The following is a 14,206-nucleotide window of genomic DNA, read 5'->3' as shown; positions in this document are numbered from 1 at the left end:
AATTAGATAGAGCTCTCTCTTCTAACACAGGGCACTTTAATCCCAGGTGTTATCCATCCCTTGGCATTTTACTTAATTTTTATCTGACTTGTTTTATGGGAAAACAGTCCTCAAAGTGCTTTAGGAATACGTGTAAGAAAGAGTTAAATTATGCATTTGCACAGTCTACTTCATAAATCTCTTGCCAGCATTCTTTCTATATGTTTTTTAATAAACACCATGATTGAGTCATTGTTCATTTCTATGATACATAATTGTTTTTCTATGAAGTGAAATCAACTAGTTAGTGTGTTTTATTCTTAATATTTAGCTATTGCCTTTACATCCAAATCAGTGACAGTAATTGGAGCTGAAATAAAATTAATGACTCCTGGACTGTGTCCAGCAATCCTTATTGGAAACTGTATTGTGATAAATAATCTAAAATTGGACCCCAGCAACTCTAGTTGTACTCTAGCAGCTCTTTCTGACAAAAAATCAGTGTTAGTCATCAAAAATAATGAATCCTCTAGTTAGAGTGAAAAAACAGGTAAATCTTTCTAAAATTGGCTTTATCTGCAATGTTAAGCTTAAGATATTTCCAAATAAAATAAGTCTCCTTAGTTGTATGCCTAGTTATGATCCTTCATAAAGTATTAATGCCATGTGGAGTGACCGCGCCCACGTGGCTTGAGGCGCCACATAGTGAACTGCGCGACCCCTCCCACCGGCGGTTTAACTCCTCCCGTGTGCACATGTGCATGGTTATTACCATAAGTCAGTTTATTACTATTACTATATCTTCGTTGTTTACCAGCCATGGCTGGACAGACTGCATCACAAATACAAAGATTATCAACTAACATTTATACAACGCCATATACAAAATTTATATTACAAATAAAAGTAAATATTTATGCAGTGCACAAAAACACATAGAACATAGAGAAAATGAAATATAACTAAACAGGAAAGTAAAACTTCATAGCAGCAAATGAAAATACCACAAAGCAAAATGTTTACAAAACCATCTAGATCACACACATAAAGTTTCGTTTTGGCAAAATATATACAGGGCTATTACAAATGATTGAAGCAATTTCATAAATTCACTGTAGCTCCATTCATTGACATATGGTCACGGCACACTACAGATACGTAGAAAAACTCATAAAGTTTTGTTATACGTAGAAAAACTCATAAAGTTTTGTTCGGCTGAAGCCGCACTTCAGATTTCTGCTGCCAGAGCGCTCGAGAGTGCAGTGAGACAAAATGGCAACAGGAGCCGAGAAAGCGTATGTCGTGCTTGAAATGCACTCACATCAGTCAGCCATAACAGTGCAACGACAATTCAGGACGAAGTTCAACGAAGATCCACCAACTGCTAACTCCATTCGGTGATGGTATGCGCAGTTTAAAGCTTCTGGATGCCTCTGTAAGGGGAAATCAACGGGTCAGCCTGCAGTGAGGGAAGAAACGGTTGAATGCGTGTGGGCAAGTTTCATGCGTAGCCCGTGGAAGTCTACGAATAAAGCAAGCAGGGAGCTAAACGTACCACAGCTGACGGTTTGGAAAATCTTACAGAAAAGGCTAAAGTAGAAGCCATACCGTTTACAATTGCTACAAGCCCTGACACCCGATGACAAAGTCAAACGCTTTGAATTTTCGGCGCGGTTGCAACAGCTCATGGAAGAGGAGGCGTTCAGTGCGAAACTTGTTTTCATTGATGAAGCAACATTTTTTCTTAATGGTGAAGTGAACAGACACAATGTGCGAATCTGGGCGGTAGAGAATCCTCACGCATTCATGCAGCAAATTCGCAATTCACCAAAAGTTAACGTGTTTTGTGCAATCTCACGGTTTAAAGTTTACGGCCCCTTTTTCTTCTGCGAAAAAAACTTTACAGGACACGTGTATCTGGACATGCTGGAAAATTGGCTCATGCCACTACTGGAGACCGACAGCGCTGACTTCATCTTTCAACAGGATGGTGCTCCATCACACTTCCATCATGATGTTTGGCATTTCTTAAACAGGAGACTGGAAAACCAATGGATAGCTTGTGGTGGAGATCATGATCAGCAATTCATGTCATGGCCTCCACGCTCTCCCGACTTAACCCCATGCGATTTCTTTCTGTGGGATTATGTGAAAGATTCAGTGTTTAAACCTCCTCTACCAAGAAACGTGCCAGAACTGCGAGCTCGCATCAACGATGCTTTCGAACTCATTGATGGGGACATGCTGCGCCGAGTGTGGGAGGAACTTGATTATCGGCTTGATGTCTGCCGAATCACTAAAGGGGCACATACCGAACATTTGTGAATGCCTAAAAAAACTTTTTGAGTTTTTGTATGTGTGTGCAAAGCATTGTGAAAATATCTCAAATAATAAAGTTATTGTAGAGCTGTGAAATCGCTTCAATCATTTGTAATAACCGTGTACTTTAAGTAAAACGCAAAATTAAATGTGCAGTCAACTGAGAACATAAAGAAGATTAAATTTAGGCAAAATTATATATAAAACATAACAATATTTATTATTTTGTCCATTCGCTAGAGCCACTGTTGAAAAACTCTTCCAAGAATATAGTGGATGTTGTTTCAAGTCCTGAGCAATTTTTTTCCGAAATGATTCAAGTGGCAGGGATTTCACTTCTGGAGGCAGTTGATTGTACATTTTTAGGGCGACTGTTGGAAAGCTGTCTTGTGTACTTGATAGGCGACACCATGGCACTTCAATGTTCGTCTTACAGCGAGCGTCGTGATTATGTATTTCTCTCTCTCTCTCTCTCTCTCTCTCTCTCTCTCTCTCTCTTTCTCTTCAAAACTCTGTCGAATCGTTTTTAATAAGTCCAGTGTGGCTGTCACTGTTGATCTCCCTTTGCAGAATCCGTGCTGTGTGTTTTGGAATAAGTTGTTTTCCTCAAAGTAATTCAGTACCTGGCAGTGCATCACAGACTCAGTAACTTTGGCTAGTAAGTTAGTTTACATAGTGTGGAAGTTTAGGGACCGATGACTTCAGCAGTTTGGTTCCTTACGGATTCATACGCATTTGAACATTTTTGAAAGTATTAATATACAGACACTAGTTAGCAGAAAATTTGAAAAAAGCTCCAGATTTATATAAAAAGTTAGACCTTTTCTATTTACACAGGGTGACTTGAAAAAAGGTTCCAATATTTACGAAAGATGTAGTATGCAACAAGTGAAGAGAAAGTTTCCACAAATGTGGGTCATAAACCTCATATCTTCAGAGTTATAGTATATTACTACTACTACTGTCAGTGATCACCATGTCTTTGCACTACTCTTTACAACATGTGCTTGATGTAACCACCACTCACTGCAATATAGCCTTCCACCCTACACCTCGTAGAATCACGCATTCATTGGAACACCCGTCATTGTTGCCAGATTGCATTATAGGCAATGAACACATGTTCCCTTAGTGTATCCACATCATTTATAGGGATCACATACACCAAGGTCTTTACATGCCCCCAAAGCCAAACATCCACAGGGTTCAAGTCAGCAGAATGGGCAGGCCAAGGTATTGGCCCTCCCTGACATATCCATTGCTCCTGATAGACTCATGGTAGGTGTCGCCTCATCCAAAGTTGAAAATGGGCTGGTGCTCCATCATGCATGTACCACATTTGCAATTGTTCATGTAATGGTACATTCTTCAGCAACAGAGGTAAAAGATTCCAAAGGAAATGAAGATACCAAACACCATTCAAAGTGTTGTGTAGAACATAAGGACCTAGCAATCTGTCCCCACAGATGCCTGTTGAAACATTGATACTAAATGTGTGCTGATGTCTTGTCTCTCTTAAAGTGCACATGGATTGGCATCAGTCCATACACACATATCATGGTAATTTATGATACTGTCTCTCATGAAGCCCACCTGATCAGTAAATAACACTTTCACCGCGATCTGTTGATTATGTGCACACATTTGGAGAAACCACTGGTAGAATTGCAATAATGGCAGAGCTTGGACTTGCTGCACATGGCAGGGATAGAGCAACTGTTCATGGAGCACTGTCCAGGTAACACATGTAGCAACACCTTCAGCTGTAACTATTCTTTGGACACTTGTTCCAGGGTTGACTTCCACATGTTCTTGTAACCGTTACTTCATACCAGGTGTGAGAGTTGTTTGAGATCTGCCACAACCCCGTGTTCATGGTTCAAAGGATCCTGTTTCCAAAAGTCACTGGAACAGGGTACTAAAATGTTTACAGATGGTGTATGGTGTTGGGCATGTTTGGCAACATACAGTTTACATGCCTGTAGGCCACTTCCATCTGCTTGCCAGTGGTAGATCATACCTGCCAACTTCTATTTTGAACAGCAGGCCTCCATTGGGAGCTGTACATCCAGTGATGGACACAGAAACAGATTACAGTAATTTACTGCCGTCACAACAAACAATGCACCATAGGAAGGCTACAGGTACACCAGATGAAAATAACATACATGACTGATACACTACATACTGTAGCGCACTGTGGAATACTGTGTGTGTGTTCTTCTGTTGGGTGCATGCTTGATACTGATGCAAACACCTTGTGCTGCATAAACGTGTAGTATGTATGCTGCTTCCTCATTTATCTCGTGGCAAAGTGCACGGTTTGCAAGATATGCTCCCCAGATACATGCAGACCATAACTCCGAAGATATAAAGTTTACAAGCAATGTTTATAGGAACTTTCATCCTTCCCTTGATGCGTACTGCAACCTCTGTAAATGTTAGAACCCTTTTCTGGACACCCTGCAAATGAAAACCATTTTAAAATAAAAACTGGCAAAAAAGTGTTGAAGAGACTGAGCCAATCAAATACCGTACAACAAAAGAAAGAAAATTTTCATTCTACAGAAAGGCAGTTTCATACATATGCTCAATAAAAGCGCTCTCTCTCTCTCTCTCTCTCTCACTCACTCACTCACTCACTCACTCACACACACACACACACACACACACACACACAAATATCCCCTCCATTCATACTCCAACACAACCCTCTACTCTCACGCACTACAGCTCCCATGATCCTTCAGTCAGCCCTAACACATACTATTAAGACTGTTTGCAGTGTGCTACAGTACAACTTATGTTCAGTGAAATGTTCAGATGTGACCTATCTGTTGGAAGAAACCTGTACTCTGTGCATCTAGTACATACCCAGTACATAGATACATGTAAATGACATAAAAATTAATGTAAGAGTATAAAACACAACCATAAATTTGGGAATAGTTATATAATTTATAAAAAGATGGCAAGAGCTAACAAGTGTGAGAATTATCGCAACAGTGGCTTAACAGCTCATGCGTCCAAGTTGTTGATAAAAATAATGCACAGAACAATAGAAAAGAAAATTGTGGATCTGTTAGATGAGGATGAGTTTGGCTGAGGTAAAGGAACCAGAGAGGCAGTTCTGACATTGTGGTTCATAATGGAAGCAGGGCTGAAGAAAAATAAAGACATGTCCATAGGATATGTTGACCTGGAATTAGCATTTGTCAATGTAAAATGGTGCAAGATGTTCGAAATTCTGAGAAAATAGGGCTAAGTTATAGAGAAAAACTGATAATAAACATTATGCACAATAACTAAGAAGGAACAGTAGATGGAACGACAAGGAACAAAGTACTCGAAGTAATGACAGAAATAAAAGAAATGTTCAAGAGTGGGGTTAAATTTCAAGGTGAAATGATATCACAGAAAAAATTTGCTGTTGACATTGCTGTCATGGTGAAAGTGAAGAAGAATTACAGGATCTGCTGACTGGAAAGTTAAGGAATTCTGCTACCTAGGCAGCAAAGTAACCTATGACGGGTGGAACAAGAGGGACATAAATAGCAGACTAGCAATGGCAAAAAGTGCATGGTATCAACTATACATCTTAATTTGAGAAAGAAATATCTTTGTGGTCTGGACTCATGGTGAATAAACACTCCTTAATTTCCTCCATAATCTCAACTCCTTTTCGAATCTGAATTTCACCTGGTCCTTCTCCAAAACCCAAGCCACCTTCCTGGATGTTGACCTTCATCTTGCTGAAGCTCACGTCCACACCTCTGTCCATATCAAACCCACAAACAAACAACAGTACCTTCACTTTGATAGCTGCCATCCATTCCACATCAAACGCTCCCTTCCCTACAGCCTAGGTATTTGTGGCAAACGTATCTGCTCCAGTGACGAATCCCTCAACAGTTACACCAATAACCTGACCAGTGCTTTCCTATCCCACAACTATCCTGCAGACCTTGTCCACAAACAGATCTCCCGAGCAATACATTCCTCCCCATCCAACAACAATGTTCCTACCCCCAGACCACACAGAAGCATCCCCCTTGTCACCCAATATTATCCTGGCCCCGAATACATCAACAAATTACTCCGCCAGGGATATGACTTTCTCAAGTCAACCCCTGAAATGAGATCATCCCTTGACAAAATTCTCCCCACACCACTCAGAGTTGCCTTTTGTCGCCCCCCTAACCTCCATAACATCCTTGTTAAACCCTACAATATTCCCAGACTACCTTCTCTACCCAGTGGTTCCTACCCCTGTAACCGACCCTGCTGCAAAACCTGCCCCCACAACCACCTACTCCAGCCCTGCTACTGGTAAAACATACACAATTCAAGGCAGGGCCACGTGTGAAACTACACGTCATTTATCAGCTGACATGCCTGCACTGCACAGCCTTTTACATCGGTATGACAACAACTAAACTGGCGGAGTGCATGAATGGACACAGACGAACTGTCCGCCCAGGAGATGTCCAATACCCAGTAGCGGAGCATGCCCTCCAGCATAATTCTAGGGACCTAGGAACTTGCTACACCATATGTGCCATTTGGCTTCTCCCACCCAACACCAGTCCCTCTGAACTGCGGAGATGGGAACTTTGCACTCCAACACATACTTTCATCCCGCCATCCCCCTGGACTGAACCTACGTTAAACAACCTCACTCCCATTTACTCTTAAGTCTTCTCCTCTTTCCCTTTCCTCTTTAGCCATTCACACATCTTTTCATCCTACATAGTTGTGTTTATCTTTATACTATATACCTCTTTACTTCTGTATGCATCCTCTTTGGTTTGAAGCTGGCACAGTACTTACAGTAGAATATCTTTGGCTTCCCTCTGACAACCATGCCTCCATCCTTGCTACCCTCCCTGTTTTCCTTTCCCTGTTGCTTCATAACCTAGGTTGTGAGTAACTGAATCCACTTTCCCGTCTTCCCTTTCTTTCCCCTCTCTCCTCCCTGATGAAGGAACATTTGTTCCGAAAGCTAGGAACGTAAATTTTTGGTTCTGTTTTTTGTGTATCTATCGGCTGTACTGAGCTGAGGTAAGTACTGGCCAGCCCCTCTACCTCTTTGTTAATAAATAACTGAGTATGTAGGATGCAAGTGTTACTCTCAATATGAAAAGGTTGGCACAGGAGAGGAAATTGTGTTGGGCCACATCAGACCAGTCAGAAGACTGATGACTCAAAAAAATCACTTAATCTGTTATCAAAATACCTGTAATTTATTTTCTCTGCATTACAGGCCACTGAAGATAGCTAATATGAATAGGTGAAACATGTTTGGCACACTGAGTTGCAAAATATGGATTTTTATCGTATCTGTAAGATAAAACATAATGTTCTGTTTGTGTTTAGTATGCTTTCCATCCTGGATATATTCCTTCACATGCAGTGTTCATTTATGTGGCATCTTTATTTCAGTAAATCTGTATCTGATTCAAAAAATTTGGAGTGTACTATGTTCAGTCATTCTGAGAGATTATTTCTTATTGTAGAGTTTATCATGTAATTCTCTTCCATTTTTTATCAATCCACTTTCTTCTATTTTCATTTCCATGAAGCCTCCTTCTTCTCTTCTTTTATTTAGAATCCATCACTGCAGATTTTCATAATATTTATTTGACAGCTGACCTTGTTACCATTACTTTTTAACTGACTTTCTTGTATTCAGCCTCAGAACATTCATTTACTAACAACTGCATTGTCTCAATTTGGTTTGACAAAGGTACCTCTGTTGGTAGGATTTCAATGCTTATTGCTTCCTGTATAAATTGGAAAGCAAAATTTTCTCTACTGTGTTCCAAAGCAAACAGCTTACCAGCAACAGTTGCTTAGCCAACTTTTAGAAAAACTTGTATGAGAAGAAAAGGATACATGAATTGTGTGGATTTGTTTCTTGGTTCTGCTCTTCATATAGTTAATTTCTCTTTTTTTTTCTGAAATGGATATCTATGGAATGGCGAACATATATAAATACAGGGTGTATCAAAAAGAATCATCTGAATTTTTAAAAAATCATAATTATTATGTTATTTAAGATATGTACATGAACAATGTTCTGTCGGAAAGAGTGAACTATTGAGTTTTACACGGCTCCCATTAGGTAGCAGCAGTGAGTGACCACTTCAGTTCTAGTAAGAATGGTGTCGGGACTACAGAAAGTGTTTTGTGTTCTATGTTTTGCACAGTGCAGTTCAGTAATAACTGTTCAGTGTGACTTTCGTACTAGATATAGTCTGGATCCTCATACAGCACAGAGCATCAGATGATGGCATAAACAGTTCTGAGAAACAGGTTGTTAGTGTAAAGGAAAATTGCTGGGCCATCCCCAAGTGTCTGACACAGACATCGAACGCATCCACCATAGTTTCACAAGGAGTCTGCAGAAATCCTTTTGCCATACAGGTTGACAGCTCAACATGCCCTCAATGTCCATCTGGCATGGACTGAGTCGAAATTTACACATGAAACATTGCAAAATTCAGCTACTGCAAGCTCTTCTTGAAGGTGACAAACAACAATGTGTGGAGTTCTGTAATTTCATTCTTGGCAAGATGGAGGATGATATTTTTCTTCCATGCTTAGTGTTTAGCGATGAGGCAACATTCCATTTAAATGAAAAGGTGAACCATCATAAAGTGAGAATATGGGGTACTGATCAACCACATTAAGTTGTACAATGTGAGGAGGACTATCCAAAACTTAATGCATTTTGTGCATTTTCATGGGAAAAGGTGTATGGTCCATTTTTCTTTGCCAAGAACTCTGTCACAGGAAGCACATATCTCGATATGCTTGAGAATTTCTTTTCTCACAGTTGGAGACTGATTCAAATGACTTCATTTACCAACAGGATGAGGCACCGCCACACTGCCATCTGGAAGTGCAGGAACTTTTAAATAAAAGGATTACTGAACAATGGCTCAGTCACGCTGGACCAAATCATTCAGCCTTACATTACTGGCCTCCAAGGTCACTGGACCAGACTGTATGTAATTATTTCATGTGTAGGTTCATAAAAGACTTTGTTTATGTGTCTCCATTACCAACAACAATGAATGAACTGAGACATCACATAACAGCAGCTGTGGAAGTTGGAACTCAAGGCATGCTCACTGCAGTGTGGGAACAATTTGAATACTGCATTGACATATGTGTGCATCTCAAGGAGGCATTTTGAACACCTATGAGAAGATATGAAAAAAAAAACTTTTTGAGTTTCCTGTTCATCAAAAAACAAAATTCATTGTATATGTTCATTAGTTTCAGAAATATAGATGTGCGAAATTGGATGATTTTTTTTATACACCATGTATGTTGTCAGATTGTCACATATTACAGTGAGAGAAGAAGTTAAAAAACACATTAAATTTTAATCAACCAAAGCTATGTGCTGGCTACAAAAGTCATGAACAAAATTATAGAACAGACTAGTCCACAAATTATGAGAAAACTTTTTGTTCAATAACAGCAAAATCTACACCAATGGCCCTTAAGAAAAAAGGCACTGATGTGGTACATGTTAGTACACTGTTAAATATATATGTAGGCCTATATATCAGTGCTACAGTATCCCATAGGTCTCATTAGGACAGTAGGTAATTAAGAGCTGAAAGAGGGATCATGCAAGGAGTTTCCGTATCACCCACTTTATCCTCAACAACCGTACAGGAAGTTTTCAGGGTGCAGATAAACTCGGAAATGAATGGAAACACAGCCAAGGACGTCCAAAAGTAAGCTTGAAAAAATATCTGATTACGTTTCAGACAGCATGTACGCACATCAAAAAGACAACCAATAAAAAAGCTATTAAATTCAACAGAACTGCTGGCCATTATTTACCTCCAGCAAGCAAAATATTTAGTACTTCTGATACACATATAGAAGTAAAAGTATCTATCCTGACCTGTAGAACTTTAAGTTTCTTTCCCAGAGAGAAGGGAGGGATAGGTTGAGGGAATTTCAAAATTAGAGCAGGCCACTCAAACCTGAGCATGAGGTCCACATTTAGAGAAGAAGAGAATGGATCTTTGTTCAGGAAAGGGCTTTTAATTCCAAACAGCAGATGAATATGACAAAGATGAGAATGTGTGACAATGACTCAAAACTCTTGCTATTGCGCACTTTAAACACACTGATGGCAAAGAAACTGAAGATTATAATTTTAGGATGATGCAAGTTATAACATCAAACCTGATTGTGAACCAAACCTGATTGTGAACTACCTCCAATACAAAAAGGAGTTCAGCTCTCTCTGTTCTAAATTTGAATATTACAGATGGACAGCTGAAATTTTGGGACGATGTAAGGGTGAATTGATAATAACAATGATCTTTTTCAACTTTTCTTGAAGCCAAATGAGTCATTTGTATTATCTTGAAATATGAATTGAAACAGAAGATTGTGAGCTACTCCATAGTGTATTAGACCTATGTGCTTCAAGAAATCTCTTGAGTCTAGAAGGATATATCAGTAATCAAAAAAGTGTTTGAAAAAGTAATTTAAGCTTTTGGTACAAATGCAAAGATTAAGCTCTCTGGCTGTGTGAGTGTTCTGCCTACTGTGCAGGTAATTCCATTTTTGAAAAAGAAATACTGTTGTTCAAAGAAGAAAAACATTTCTTGTCAGTTAAGTTGTACTTTTAAAAAAAAAAAATGCCAAAATAACACCTGTAATAAATCTGGATGGGCATTATCTGCATTGCATGTTTGTTTCCAAGAATGGATATGGATCTTCAACCACAGAGAGAGAAAGAGAGAGAGAGAGAGAATAATGTGCTGTACAAAAATTCTTGAGAGATTGATCAAATTCTGGATAAATGGGAAAGGATTACGTTGTATTTTTCATGTGTCTTGTTTTCTTCTGTTTTGTGGAGGAGATCCCTTCTCTCCTTAATCACTGACCCAATAAAATCTGACAAGGAAGTACACATACTGAACTTCAGATTCCACTTGATGTTGGAAATAGATCTTTCAGCAATTAAGCCAAGACATTTTCTATCTGTGTAAGCAACTTTACAGCCCATTCATACAGAATAGACAGATCACTACAGTTTCAATTGCACCATCTTTCAAGATTATCTCTCTTCAGAATGAGAATATGATTTAATAAGTGTGGCATTCATAAAAATATACAGATATGGTAATAATAATTTCATGTGGCTCAACAGTCTGATGAAAGTCTTCCAGTTGGATGCCAATTCAGCAACTTGCATGTTCCCAACCTACTCCAGCAATCTTACCTGGGAAATAGAACCTCAGTTTAATGTGAATCCAAACCATGTGTCATTCCTGGCAGATCTTCACATCATTAAGAGGTGAAGGCTAAGTTGAAGGCAGACTGAAAAATTTCCATAGTTCAATTAGGATTCAATCCTGCAAACTTCTGTTTTCAGGCATGCACTTTACCACTAGACCACTAGGCCTGATGTAGGTATGGTGGAGTTAGTCATAACTCTAGCCAAGTTTTGTGTAAAAGTGCTGAAGTCTGTTTACAATTCTTAACCCTATGAAATGTTACTCAAAATTGTGAACTCATGATGCACTAGAAACATATGTCACAATGAATAAATTTTAAAGTGTTACATATCTTTTTGGAAGTCTTGTATTTATTGTATGTTGTTCTCACTAATTTCAGTTCAAAACTTGTGCACTGAGTTCCATATTACAAAGCAATGAAAATATCACAGTGTTAAATAGTGTGAGAATTCAAGGTCATTCACCAGATAGTTTCACACACAGAAAACATCTGAAAAATATCACATACTTTCACTGTAACTTACAGCTCAACAGGTAAAATTCTGCATAGAGAATTTTTGAAAAACTTGATTACTAAGAGAAAGTCAAACCATTTTTTAGACGGCAGATAGAACAATCCCCCTGCTACCTCCCCATAATTTGGATGTAAGTAGCACTGTTATCAGGAAGTAGCACCGACTTATCTTTGTTTACTTGCCATTTTCTCCATTTGTTCCTTGATTACATTACTCTTCTCTACACACTTTCATATATAGGTTTTTGATAACTTTTCATCTTTCTTCTTCATTTTTTTTTTACTTTCAGAGATACCAAGTCATATGTTAGGAGATCAGAAATGAACTTTATTTCAATTCTGTATTTATTTCTCTTCCTTACTCCATTGAGCAGTACTTGTTTTGATTGTGTAGTTGTTCTTTGGCCAGTGATGGGGTAACCAATTACTGGGTAGCAGTGCTGTATTTTCTGCATTGATTATTAGCTCTGAATTGAGAAGCTCCTCTGCTGCAGTCCGTTAAATCTGTCCAGTGCCACTTTGCATCATATTGTTCTGTTGTCTTAAAGGTTTTCATACTTACCTATTAATTTAACAGTTCTTTTTTCATATTCGTTGCAACATTCCATTCATTGTGTACCTTTTTCAGTTTAAAAATTCTAATGGCTTAAAAAGTTGGAGGTAGAATTTTCCAGAATGCACCATTCTTAACTTCAGATGAGCTTGATAGTCTTACTTCCCGCTGGATGTTTTAACAATACATCTTTAGTTTGTTTTCATAATTATAAGTGTCTGTGGCTTATATTGCCGTTATAATGGCACAATACTGCAAATGTTCATACAGAACATACTGCCTGACAGTGAATTCATGTAATGACACTTCATATTCTGACACTTTCCCATATTACAACCATGTAATATCAGTGAAAAATCCATGATTTATAAGTGGTTGATAGAAATTTCCTGGATAAACAGTCACGTCAGTCCAGTTATACTGAAGACAGTTTACGTGAAAGCTTTAACTCATATCTCCATTAGCACCATCATTGTGAGCACTTGTTATTATTTGTTCAGGATGTACTCAAGGACATAAGATAGTTTGTTGGGGGATGTGGTTTATTTTTAATATTTTGGAAGATGACTGGTGACTAATTGGTAGCCTGTTCTAACTCTGTTGTTAACCTGCATAATACCAACATTTAAATCATTTTATTGATAGAAAAACACAAGAATACACCAAATTCTTTCCTTCCCCTGAGAGCTAGGGTGGGTGGAGGGGGTGCAGTTGCCCCTTATCCACGAGTACGGGTGCCTTTTGGATGTACTTCCTCTCTTCTAGGCTTCACAGATCTGGAGGTAAAAACCAGCAAACTTATTTGTGGTAGCTAGAGACTAATATAATCGGCATTTAATGCATACATTTGTTAAGTCACATGATTTTGTAAACCTGCTGTGTTCTGAGGTGCCACAATCTGTATTCCTTTCGAACTAATGACTGGACTCCAATGAGTCATAGCGGTTAAATCAGTGTCATATGATTTCCATTTTATTTGTGATATTCTGAACGCTTTTTTTCTTTCTGTTCTTGCAGTTGCTGGCCCTGTATATGCGTCCCTTACTGCACAGGATGCTGCAGAGTAAAGGAGCACTACTGTCCGGGATGCAATGCATTCCTGGGAGCATATGATAACTAATTTATATCTTGCACTTATTTTAACTTCTATATTATGATATATGTAATTCACACAATGCAACCAGTCATCACTAACTTAGCTGCTATGATTTTAACTTCCATTTGTTTCCTGTACTTTTCATACTTTTTTATATGAACAAAAGTTGAAAATTGTGCTCAGCCTTTATCTGTAATTATTCATTTTTATGACTTTTGGGGAGTAATAAAAATATTTATTCTTCACTCAGATCTTTTATTTGTTACTGATATAAATCAAATAGAAGCAATTGTTTTAACAATGTTAAGACTCTTAACATATGAAATGTGAACAAAATATTAATGACAGTTCTCCACATTTATCCTCTAAACACGCCATTTTGCAGGTCTAATATTCACACATACCACTGCAAATGTATTCATGGAAACATTAAGAGGCCATTTAATTCACAAATTTAATGCTCACTG

At 38.4% G+C, this 14,206-nt stretch overlaps 1 protein-coding gene across 1 annotated transcript in view; it reads left to right on the top strand.

Annotated features, from left to right (window-relative positions):
* Positions 1-13,984, top strand: part of LOC126482090 (lipopolysaccharide-induced tumor necrosis factor-alpha factor homolog) — a 122,731-nt gene extending 108,747 nt beyond the window's left edge. Inside the window, exon 4 of the mRNA XM_050106069.1 lies at positions 13,661-13,984. Coding sequence (XP_049962026.1) covers positions 13,661-13,763 — 103 coding nt within the window. The 3' untranslated portion in view covers positions 13,764-13,984. The remainder of the gene's footprint in view (positions 1-13,660) is intronic.
* Positions 13,985-14,206: the final 222 nt, after the last annotated feature.

The sequence above is a fragment of the Schistocerca serialis genome, chromosome 1, assembly GCF_023864345.2.
Source record: "Schistocerca serialis cubense isolate TAMUIC-IGC-003099 chromosome 1, iqSchSeri2.2, whole genome shotgun sequence".
NCBI classification, from domain to species: domain Eukaryota; kingdom Metazoa; phylum Arthropoda; class Insecta; order Orthoptera; family Acrididae; genus Schistocerca; species Schistocerca serialis.
This window is presented reverse-complemented; position numbering and strand designations above follow the sequence as displayed.